General features: G+C 36.6%; 1 protein-coding gene across 2 annotated transcripts; it reads left to right on the forward strand.

Annotated features, from left to right (window-relative positions):
• Positions 1-261: 261 nt before the first annotated feature.
• LOC140813438 (protein STABILIZED1) lies at positions 262-4,474 on the forward strand. 2 transcript variants are annotated; one of them, XR_012113951.1, is made up of 3 exons: positions 262-3,184; positions 3,798-3,853; positions 4,217-4,474. XR_012113951.1 is itself a non-coding variant. In XM_073171900.1 (2 exons), exon 1 carries the CDS (start codon positions 341-343, stop codon positions 3,176-3,178), a length of 2,838 nt encoding a protein of 945 aa, XP_073028001.1. In that variant the 5' UTR covers positions 262-340; the 3' UTR covers positions 3,179-3,184; positions 4,217-4,474. The 2 variants fall into 2 exon arrangements, 1 of the variants encoding a protein (XP_073028001.1); XM_073171900.1 differs by lacking the exon at positions 3,798-3,853.
• Positions 4,475-12,301: the final 7,827 nt, after the last annotated feature.

Here is a 12,301-nt window from a genome sequence, read left to right on the forward strand (position 1 = left end):
TATTTTTGTCCTTACAATTACATTTAATTTTATATTTAACAATAAAATTAATGATTAGGATTAAAAATAATATTTTTCTTAATTTTTTTTTGGGTTTTAGATAAAAAGAAGGTAGATGAAATTCATATTTACAAAAAAAATTAAATAAATGATCGAAAACGACAAGATTATTTGGTTTTATGTCGGTTAAGAGAGTTTCACATGGATCCTAAACCCGTGTTTATTAATTAGTTTTTAACCTATAAATATTGATAATTAATAATTAATTGTAAGTTGTGGAAATCTTCAGTTTCCAATCGACGTTGATTCACAATTAGGGTTTCTTTCCTCCGCTGGCGGAATGCAGGCTCCTGTACCTCCCAAGACCAGATTAGACTTCCTGAGCTCCAAACCACCCCCGAATTATGTCGCCGGACTGGGCCGTGGTGCTACTGGATTTACCACGCGTTCTGATATTGGTCCAGCCCGAGCTGCACCTGACTTACCTGATCGATCGGCCTCAGCGATTGGAGCACCTGCGGGGCCTTCTGGTGTCGGAAGGGGTCGTGGGAAGGGCCCTGGTGAGGAGGATGAAGAGGAAGAGAATGAAGAGAAGGGATACGACGAGAATCAGAAGTTTGATGAGTTTGAGGGGAATGATGCGGGACTGTTTGCATCTGCTGAGTATGATGACGAGGATAAAGAGGCGGATGCGGTATGGGAGGCTATTGATAAGAGAATGGATTCGCGTAGGAAAGATAGGAGGGAAGCTAGGCTTAAGGAGGAAATTGAGAAGTATCGAGCTTCGAACCCCAAGATTACAGAACAATTTGCAGAATTGAAGAGGAAGCTGTACACCTTGTCAGCTGATGAGTGGGATAGTATACCTGAAATTGGGGATTATTCTTTGAGGAATAAGAAGAAGAGGTTTGAGAGTTTTGTCCCAGTGCCGGATACGCTGTTGGAGAAGGCGAGGCAGGAAAAGGAGCATGTAAGTGCCTTGGATCCGAAAAGTAGGGCTGTTGGCGGAACCGAAACTCCTTGGGCACAGACCCCTGTTACGGATTTGACTGCCGTTGGTGAAGGGAGAGGAACAGTGTTGTCTCTGAAGTTAGACAGATTATCTGATTCGGTCTCGGGGTTGACAGTTGTGGATCCAAAGGGTTACCTGACAGATTTGAAGAGTATGAAGATTACTAGTGATGCAGAAGTATCCGATATAAATAAAGCTAGGTTGTTACTTAAGTCGGTGACACAGACAAATCCCAAGCATCCACATGGTTGGATCGCTGCAGCCAGGTTGGAGGAGGTGGCAGGGAAGATTCCGGCTGCTCAGCAGATGATCAAGAAAGGTTGTGAGGAATGCCCAAAGTCCGAGGATGTTTGGTTGGAGGCTTGCCGTCTGGCGAGCCATGTTGATGCCAAGGCCGTAATTGCCAGGGGTGTGAAGGCGATCCCAAATTCAGTGAAGTTGTGGATGCAGGCTGCAAAGCTGGAGCAGGATGATGCGAATAAGAGTAGGGTTTTGAGAAAAGGGCTCGAGAATATTCCGGATTCTGTGAGGCTTTGGAAGGCAGTCGTGGAGCTTGCAAATGAGGAAGACGCGAGGCTGTTGCTGCAGAGGGCGGTGGAATGCTGCCCCTTGCATGTGGAACTTTGGCTAGCGCTTGCTAGATTGGAGACTTATGAAAATGCAAAGAAGGTGTTGAATAAAGCAAGAGAGAAGCTTTCTAAGGAGCCATCTATATGGATCACTGCTGCTAAGTTAGAAGAAGCTAATGGGAATACTGCTATGGTTGGGAAAATTATTGAAAGGGGTATTCGAGCTTTGCAGAGGGAAGGCCTGGAAATCGACAGAGAATTGTGGATGAAAGAAGCGGAGGCTGCTGAACGAGCTGGTTCCATTGCAACATGTCAGGCTATTATTCACAACACCATTGAGGTTGGAGTAGAAGAAGAGGATAGAAAGAGGACCTGGGTTGCTGATGCTGAGGAATGCAAGAAGAGAGGTTCTATTGAGACTGGAAGGGCAATCTACTCGCATGCCCTTACTGTCTTTTTGACCAAGAAGAGCATATGGCTTAAAGCAGCACAGCTTGAAAAGAGCCATGGAACTAGGGAGTCTCTTGATGCTCTACTGCGGAAGGCAGTTACTTACATACCACATGCTGAAGTTCTATGGCTAATGGGTGCCAAAGAAAAGTGGCTTGCTGGTGATGTGCCTGCTGCTCGAGCGATTCTTCAGGAAGCGTATGCAGCAATTCCCAATTCTGAGGAAATATGGCTTGCTGCATTCAAGCTTGAATTTGAGAACCATGAGCCAGAAAGAGCTAGAATGCTTCTTGCAAAGGCCAGAGAAAGGGGAGGGACCGAGAGAGTCTGGATGAAATCGGCAATCGTTGAGAGAGAGTTGGGAAACACTTCCGAGGAGAGGAGATTACTCGATGAAGGGTTAAAGCTCTTCCCTTCATTTTTCAAACTCTGGTTGATGCTGGGGCAGTTGGAGGAACGATTGGGGAACCTAGAACAAGCAAAGGAAACATATGAATTGGGCCTTAAGCACTGCCCCAATTCTATTCCTTTGTGGCTTTCCCTTGCAAACCTGGAGGAGAAAGTAAATGGTCTGAGTAAGGCTCGTGCTATTCTGACCATGGCCAGGAAGAAGAAACCCCAGAATCCTGAACTCTGGCTTGCTGCAGTGCGGGCTGAGTCTCGACACGGTCACAAGAAAGAAGCTGATATTTTGATGGCGAAGGCATTGCAGGAATGCCCGACTAGCGGGATCCTCTGGGCTGCTTCAATCGAGATGGTTCCTCGGCCTCAGAGAAAAACCAAGAGCATGGATGCATTCAAAAGATGTTCTGACAATCCCCATGTCCTTGCAGCAGTGGGAAAGTTATTTTGGCATGACAGAAAAGTTGACAAAGCTAGGTCTTGGTTCAACCGAGCAGTTACTCTTTCTCCTGATATTGGGGATTTTTGGGTTTTGTACTACAAATTTGAACTCCAACATGGTACAGAAGACATGCAGAGGGATGTATTGACCAGATGTATTGCTGCAGAGCCGAAGCACGGCGAGAAATGGCAAGCCATATCAAAGGCTGTGGAGAACTCTCATCTGCCGACTGAGTCAATCTTGAAGAAGGTTGTAGTTGCTGTAGGAAAAGAAGAGCATTTAGCTGACAATGGCAAGAACTAGTTATTGGTAATTTTCGAATCATATAAGATTCTTACCTCTTGGTAGTTGGTAAAAGTTTTATGAATTCTCAGATGCTCTTGTGATTTTTCCAGTTTGGTGTTGTGTGACTTCAAGTTTATTGGTTGGTCATGTTCATCTTGTTGCAACGTTTCTAGATTTGTGTACCAATATAGTTTTGTGTGTTAACTCGGCTTAATACCCTAGTGTGATAAATTTCTATTGCGTGAAAAGGCTGAGGAAGGCATAAAGGTTTTAAGTTTCAATTCTTTTTCTTTTTTCAATCCCATCGAGCTTTTGTAAGGTTCTTTAGCTGTTGCTTGACAGCTTGAGATATAATTTTTACTCGATTTATGTTCATATAGGATTTTAATTTCCCTTTCACTTGGGATAAATAATCTTTGGTTTATGATTGATTGCAAAAAATCTCTATCTACCCTTGCTGAAAGCGCGGAAATTGCTTTATTTGTGGGGTATGAGGACTAGATATCAATGGGAGTATCAGGGTTATCTTTGATCAAATTGATGAAGTTTGAGAATGAACATTTTGAAATGAATACTGAAAGTGGACTGGGAGGCTGCTGAATAAGAAATGTTGCTAATATTGTTATCAAACTTGCAGATTGTACCTGAATTATATTCATAGATCCTGAAGCATTTGCTGTATTCTTCTCTTAGGTAAAGCTTTTTCGTAAGTTTGTGCTCTTGCGGTGTTAATTTTAATGTAGTTCAGGTAATTTAATCAATTTGTCCAGGTGCCTAGTGTTATCCGGAATGCGAAACCTGGAGTGAAACCTGGAGTGATAGTTCTAGGTTTAGTTCCTTCCGGTTGTAAGGATTGTTTACCAATTAACATCCTAGTTGTTTCATCACTTAGTTTACATTGTTTCCTTGCTAATAATTTGGTGACCCTGGATTTTCGTCTTCTCATCATCATTTCTCTTGAAACGTTTATACTTGTTTAGTGCCCACTCAACTAGCAATAAAACAAAAACGGAATTGGTTGATCACAAATTAAAATTCTTACATGTGTTATTTCAGGCACATAGATGATGCTAAAAGTTGTGCAGACTGAGAATATGAACAGATTAAGGTACAAACACTTGAGCATGGCTGACAGACTGCTATATTCAGTCTCCTGATAATCTTGTGGGCTGTCTATTCCGAGTTTTTGGAATGAAAGCACCATCAATTTGGATGTTCACAGGCATATTTAGTTTTGTTTAACGAAAGTATGATTCCTTCGGGTTGTTTTACTGCACTAGGATGTCATGAAAAGCGTTGGTACTTGTTTGTTTTTGTTTTGTGAGTACTTTTCTTCGTCACACAATAAATTTAAAAAAATACTTATTTTCATAAAATGCAAATACTGTTGTGAAAAAGTAAAAATTTATGGTTAAAAGTAAAAATCTCAAACTCTCAAAATATACTAAAATGCACATTTTATAATATTTTTTTCTCTACTCAACTGTGAATTTTTCATAAATAATGAGGTTATTTATAGAATTTCTTTACAAATAATCTAAAAATAAAATACATCATTACCAACATCATCACACATTAATTTTCAATATTTACAACTCTTATTTTCAACATTCAAATATTCAATACACATATTTTAAATATTATTTTTTAACATTCCCTCTTGTGATGATGATCATAATGATTGTATTCATTACGTGTTTTTATACTGCCTCGTTAAAAACCTTACTTGGAAAAACCCATTGGAATAAAAACCATAGTAAGGGAAAAAGAGTGCAGTCACGTAAACTCCCCCTCATGTTGACATGAACAATTCTTCACAAATTTCGTAGATTGCGCATCCCAATATTATATATGTGCTTTCTGAATATTGTCGTTGGAAGTGCTTTTGTGAAGAGATCTGATGAGTTTTCACTTGATTGAATGTGACGAACATCAATACATTTATTCTTCTTAAGCTCCTTGGTGAATGCGAAGAATTTAGGAGGAATATGTTTAGTTCTGTCGCTTTTTATGTATCATTCTTTCATTTGAGCAACACATACAGCATTATCTTCATATAGTATCACATGCTTCTCGTCGAATGATAATCCGCATGAGATTTGGATATGTTGGGTCATTGATTTTAACCACACACATTCACGACTTGCTTCATGTAGTGCACTAATCTCGGCATGATTTGATGAAGTTTTTAAGAGCGTTTGTTTCTGTGAACGCCAAGAAATTGCAGTGCCTCCACGAGTAAATACATATCTAGTTTGGGAACGTGCCTTGTGTGGATCAGATAAGTATCCAGCATCGGCATAACCAATTATATTTGGATTAACATCTTTTGAATATAAAAGTCTCAAGTCTGTCGTTCCTCGTAGATAACGGAATATATGTTTAATTCCGTTCCAGTGTCTCTTTGTTGGATATGTGCTAAATCTTGCCAACAAATTTACGGCAAAAGATATATCAGGCCTTGTACAATTTGTACGATACATAAGGGCACCGATATCACTTAAATATGATACTTATGGACCAATAATATCTTCACCATCTTCACATGGACGGAATGGATCCTTTTCTATGTTTAATGATCTAACAACCATTGGAGTACTTAAATGATTTGATTTATCCATATTAAAACGTTTAAGGATCTTTTCTGTATAATTTATCTGGTAAACTAACATGCCACATTCTTTTTGTTCAATTTGTAAACACAGACAATACTTGGTTTTTCCAAGATCCTTCATTTCAAATTCTTCCTTCAAGTATGACACAACTTTTTGAATTTCCTTATTCGTTCCAATGATGTTTAAATCATCAACATATACAACAATAATTACACATCCGGATGTTGTTTTCTTAATGAAAATACAATGGCATATTGAATTATTTACATATTCCTTTTTCCTCAAGTGATCACTTAGTCGATTATACCACATTCGACCGGATTGATTTAATCCATATAATGATCTTTGTAATTTCACAGAATAACATTATCTAGGTTTGAACTTTGTGATTCAGGCATCTTAAATCCTTCAGGGATTTTCATATATATATTAATATCAAGTGATCCATATAAGTAAGCTGTAACAACATCCATAAGACGCATTTCTAAATTTTCAGATACCGCCAAGCTAATCAAATACCGAAACATAATTGCATCTATCACGGGAGAATACGTTTCTTCATAATCAATTCCAGGCTTTTGAGAAAAACATTGTGCAACAAGTCGAGCTTTATATCATACTATTTCATTTTTCTCATTTCGCTTTCGAATAAAAACTCATTTGTATCCAACAGGTTTTACGCCTTCAGGTGTAAAGACTATAGGTCCAAAAACATTACGTTTATTTAGCGAATCCAATTCAACCTGGAATGCAATTTTCTATTTTATTCAATCCTGTCGATTTTTACATTCACCAAAAGATTTTGGTTCATGATCTTCTTTATCATCTATGATGTCGATTGCCACATTATAAGACTGACGCCCGATGACAATTTCGAACATCGAAACTAAAAAATTAAAATTTCTGTTATGTAATTGGTTAAAATCGGTGCCTCAACATAATATCCTTAGTAGCCCAACACAAAAATATTAGAATCTTCGGGGGGACATGAAGATTCCCACAATTTTCACCATGAGCCCAACCGGAAAGATGAATGTGAATCGGGTGGATCGAAGTAACCCAATTCAAGGAGGTATCCTATTTCGACTATCTATTTCCCTTGGCTTCCACCTCCAATTCTATAGTCGTCCAAACTCGTCTTCCTAATGAAGTTTCCAGAATATATTCAGCTTCAAAAGTGGAAAATTAGAACACACTAATGCCTCATTCCAGCACCCCTGTAGGAGTGATCAAGTCTTTCACAAACATATCGTTGGAATTCAAAAACATAGTTGTACTCTTTCCTGTCGCTAACCCCTGAATCCAACAATCCATGAAAGTCTTTATCTTATTTCCATTGCACATTCTCCACATTAAGCCTTTTTGTATTACCTCCCTACTCCACATAATTGAGCACCATATTTATGAGGGCTTGGAGCCCAAAGTCGCCTCTGTTATATCAACATGCTTAAAGTATCTCTCTTTCAGAAATCTTGTCTCTTACCAACAGGGACGTTGGATCAGGGATGATCCACTTGTTGGAGTGACGTTTTTTCGAAGTTTAAAATTTTTATTTTCTATGTTCCAAACATTCATTCGACGTCGTATGATTTATACATTCATAAGATGTTTAGATCTATTTACTTTTGTGTATTTAACGTTGAACACTAAACTCGTCTGATTAGCGGAATTGATCATTCTTGTAAATCCCTTCGAAAAATCTTCGTCCTCTTAGATCGTCAAATAAGGTATACGATCAGATATTGGATTCATATTATAGATTGCATTAGAGATCTAAACGAAATTTGAGTAAAAATTGGATCATAGAAATTTTAGAAATCCGGTGATGATACGGCCATGGAAATGGTCAAATTTTTCACAATTTTTCTTTGTGAAAAATCGAAGTGGACAAAATTTTTCTTTAAGAAGAAAATGAGAAAAAAAATTGTGCAAAAATAGTATTATTTCATATAACCCTTATGAAATATTATAAACTTTTATTGTTGATCACATCAGGAATATCATTCTAATTAGAATTCATAATCCTAATTCTATTAGGATTCCTTTATTTTCATTAATTAAAAATTTGCATGTCGTAATTTCATCTCGAATATACCATGTCAAATATCGTTCATATAATAAAAAATGAAAATTTCGAAAATAAAAATTTGCATTAATCTTTTTTTTGCAGCTTCTAGTTTTGTGAACTTCTGACTAAAGTAGATAGTTTCACTATTATCATAAAATTAGCAGTTAACCTAACTTCGACAACTTCTAATAATGTAATCCACTTATAAACTCTTTTTTAAGTTATCTGTTTGATCTCTATCAAACTACAATCGTCAAATTCAACTCTTTGGACTTGACTATCTCAACAAGACCACATAATTTAATAATTGTGTGAACATCAATGGTTCAGGGATACAGTTAGTCGTTGGTTCACAACTTCATGTGATTCAGAATAAGATTTATTCTCATCCGGGCTTACCGTAATTAAACTCATTCTTTTCATCAATCCCTTGATCAAGAATGACATAAATCAAGTCTGATTGCATCCATCGGATCATAATAAGAGCATATAATAACATCACTTAATGATCCCTTATGTATCATGATAGTGCATATAAGAACCTTAAGTTATAATTAGCTTACATTACAGTCTCTTCACTAATATATTCTGATTGAATATGCAATCATTACTATATTGAAAATTGCAAATGAATTCGATAATGAAGTGATATATCTTTGAGTAGTAACAGTATATTGGATCATACTTATATCTTTGAATTCGATAATGTGCAATTGATGAAACATCTTTTCAAAATACACATGTCTTACTCTGACCAGAGATTCTTTACGCTATTAACTCATTAGATTATATAAGATATCTTCACTCCTAGGAAAAACGGTGAATCTCATACTGCAATATATTGACTTCTACGTATTTCAAAATTACACCCAACCTCGTCATCTGATGACACTCAATGGATTCAGTAAACGGATCAAAGTGCATGCTAGTACGTAGAGCTTCTATGCTATCCCAGGTCAAATGACTATTAATGTACAATCATTACAACTGACTTTTCCACTTGATAAGTGGTAACTACTTGGACAGTCCGAGAGACAGTTGTTCATTACATCATTATATGATCATTAGATATGTATGAACGAACATTTTCATGCTCTTACCAATAAAAAAATAGTGTTTATATCACATATGCTAGTGTAAAGTTTAAGCGATCTATATCCATATTTTAGGCGACTGATTCAACAAGGAATCTATTTATGATATACGGTACTCTCCTTAATAAGCTTCATGATTTTACGTTATGAGACAGACTTATTGATACTTATTATATATGCAAAAGATTTATCTATGCATTTTGTATTGGTATACATATAAAATAATTGCAATAATTAGATAAAATCGTAAAATATTATTAAAATAAATATCGTTTTCACGTAAGAGCTATTAAAGTTCAAGCTACAAGTTAGCTCGTTGGATACCTACCCTAACACCTCCAAATTTGTTTGGTGAGGAAGGCTCGATTAAAAACACCAAGGCTCCAAAAAACCATACCTCATATTGTTTTGGTTTACACAGCTTCTGCTGGGAAGTCCAATGAATTCCTTTCCCATCCGACTTGGATCTCCACCAAAATTTTGCGCAAATTTGGGCCAATTCTTTGCAAAGAGAAACTGGTAATTTAAATCACGACCTAGCATAAGACGGGATTGTTAGAGTAGATACCCTGCAAGCCAACGGTTGGCTAGGGAATTTATTGACTCAAGTGAAATATACAATCTTTATTTTAATATAATTTAACTTTTTATGGTCTTGTTATACTTTATCTGTATACCCATGCAATCAGCATAGATAAAATCCTTGATTATGCTTTAATACAAATGAATCGTAACTCGATGTTGAAACTCATTTGTAAACACTGCATATTCTAAATTCGTTCCTAGTCGATTCAGCCGCCTAAAACATGGATAAAGGTCGCTTGAGCTCGAGACTAGCATCTGTGATGTTGTGTACTGTGTTTCTTGGTAAGGGCATGGAGATGTCCAAACATACAGATGGGTAGTCAGATGATGATTATACCGAACAACCCTCCCTCGGACTTTTCAAGTGGTTATCATTCATCGAGAGGATAAGTCTGTGGTTATGATTGTACACCATTAGTCCTTACGACCCGCGACAACACTGAGGCTCTATATGCTAGGGCTGTGCTTTGACTCGTTTACCGGCTCCAGGAGAGTCATCAGGTGGCGAGGTTGGGTACATTTGCGACACATATAGGAGCCAGTGCATTGTAGTCGGGGATTCACCGCTCACCTACGGGTGTGGATATCCTATGTGATCTAATGAAATAATAGTGCATGGAATCTCTGGCCAGAGTACGAGATGTACGTTGGAGAAGGAGTTCTCCAAATAGTACACGCGATGCCACTATTATAGTTATCACATAGTTATCGAATTATTATGCAACCCTCGATGAACCAATGGTTGCAGATTCGATCGGGATATATGAGATGAAGGGACCGTACTGTACGTTAATCATAATCGACTGGTTCTTGCAGGCACTATCAATGGTACCTAGGGGATCATGGGGCGATGCTACTAGACGCTCTTATCATGATCCGATGGGTGCAATCAGAAATGAGTTCTGACATTCTTGATCAAGGTGTTGATGAAAAGAATGGGGCTAACTAGGGTAAGCCCGAATAAGAATAGATATTATTCTGAATCACAAAGAGTTGTGAACCCACGGCTAGCTATATCCCTGAACCATTGAGGGTCACACAAGCACTGGATCGTTTGTTCCCGTTGAGAGAATAAATTCAAGGAGTTGAATTTATATTATGATATAGTAAATTCAAGGAGTTGAATTTATGATAATTAAATTTTGAGATAATAAATTCAAGGAGTTGAATTTATGAGATAGTAAATTCAAGAAGTTGAATTTATGAAATTTGGAGAGAATAAATTCAAAGAGTTGAATTTATAAAATTTGATAATTTAATTTATTAAACTCAAATGTTGGGTTTATTAAATATTAAATTTTGGAGGTGACAAAATTCAAAGAGTTGAATTTACAATTTATATATAATAAATTCAAATGTTGAATTTATAATGGGTTTAATTTATTAAACTCAAAAGTTGAGTTTATTAAATATTAAATTAAAATTGGTTGAATGTATGTTCAAATGGGTTTGTAGGAGCACAAGTCCAACATAATAAATAATTAAAGTTTAATGGATTTGATTAATTAATTAAACTAGTTGGACTAGTCCAATTAATTAACCAAGCACATTAATGTTAATTAAATAGGTCCAATTATTTTGTTATGGTAATTAAGCCATAAATGTTTTATAAAATGGGAGACCTAAAACCTAGCCTCCATAATATATATGCACGAGATTCTCCAAGGGATGGGAAAGATTTTTTGGAATCTTTAATTAATTTAATAAATAATTAATTAAGTTAATAAAAGATTAGAAAATATATTAAGGATATTGATTCTCTTATTTTAAAGGAGATACCATCCGAGAGTTTTTTTTTTTTTGAAAAACTCTCGGCTCTTCCCAATTCCCAAAAAGAAGTTCTCGAAAATTCCTTCAAGAAAAAGCAACAAAAATTTGGCTTAGATTATTGAGTCGAATTTTTCGTGTTATATCTCTACGTAAAAGTTCTTCTAAATTTCTAGTGCAATTTAGAAGATGAACAAATATTCCAGTCGTGGACCGGATTAAGAGATCAAAGAATGTTCGTAGAGATTTACAACAAGAGCTATATCCGCTAATACCGGTGTAGTTGGGGAGCCACGTGATTTAATCACCAAAGGTATGAAATTTCTAAACATTCTATGTATGTTTTGATAAAATCATACGAGCGCCCAAACAATATCTTGAATGTCATGATCTAAAAATTTTAAACTTCCGCTGCGTTTAGGCGTGTAGAAAACCGGGATCCAACAGTGGTATCAGAGCCAGGTTTTCTGAATCGTATGATTTTAAATTATATTGAATAATATGTTTCTAACCACACAAGAAAATTTTCAGAAAAATCGTTGCACCATAAAATTATTTTTTTACGAAAAAAATAATAATTCGCGATCTGCCCGGAACTGTTTCGGGCAGACCGTGCGCAGCGCGCGCGGAGCGGCGCAGCGTGCGGAGCGTCCGCACGCTGCGCGCGGCGCCGCGCGCACAGGTGGCTGCCACTGCCCGAAGGGCGACTGCCCGGGATCGTCTCGGGAAGCGTTCTGATTGGTGGGCTTGAATTGTTTGGGTCCATAGTGCAATTTTCTGATTTTTCAAAATTTTTGGGTAAAATTGACATTTTTGAAATTGGTTCAATTTTTATTTTGGAAAATTGATTTTTTTTTGAAAATTAATAATTTTCTTGTGAAATAAATAATTAGAATATGATTTTAATTATTTATGGTAAAAATGAGTTTTACAAGAAATCAATTATTATTGATTTAATTGAAAATTAAATAAAGGGGTTTATTTAATTTGTTAAATTTTTAATAATTGTGGT

This window comes from Primulina eburnea, chromosome 15 (genome assembly GCF_022965805.1).
Source record: "Primulina eburnea isolate SZY01 chromosome 15, ASM2296580v1, whole genome shotgun sequence".
Classification (NCBI taxonomy): Eukaryota; Viridiplantae; Streptophyta; class Magnoliopsida; order Lamiales; family Gesneriaceae; genus Primulina; species Primulina eburnea.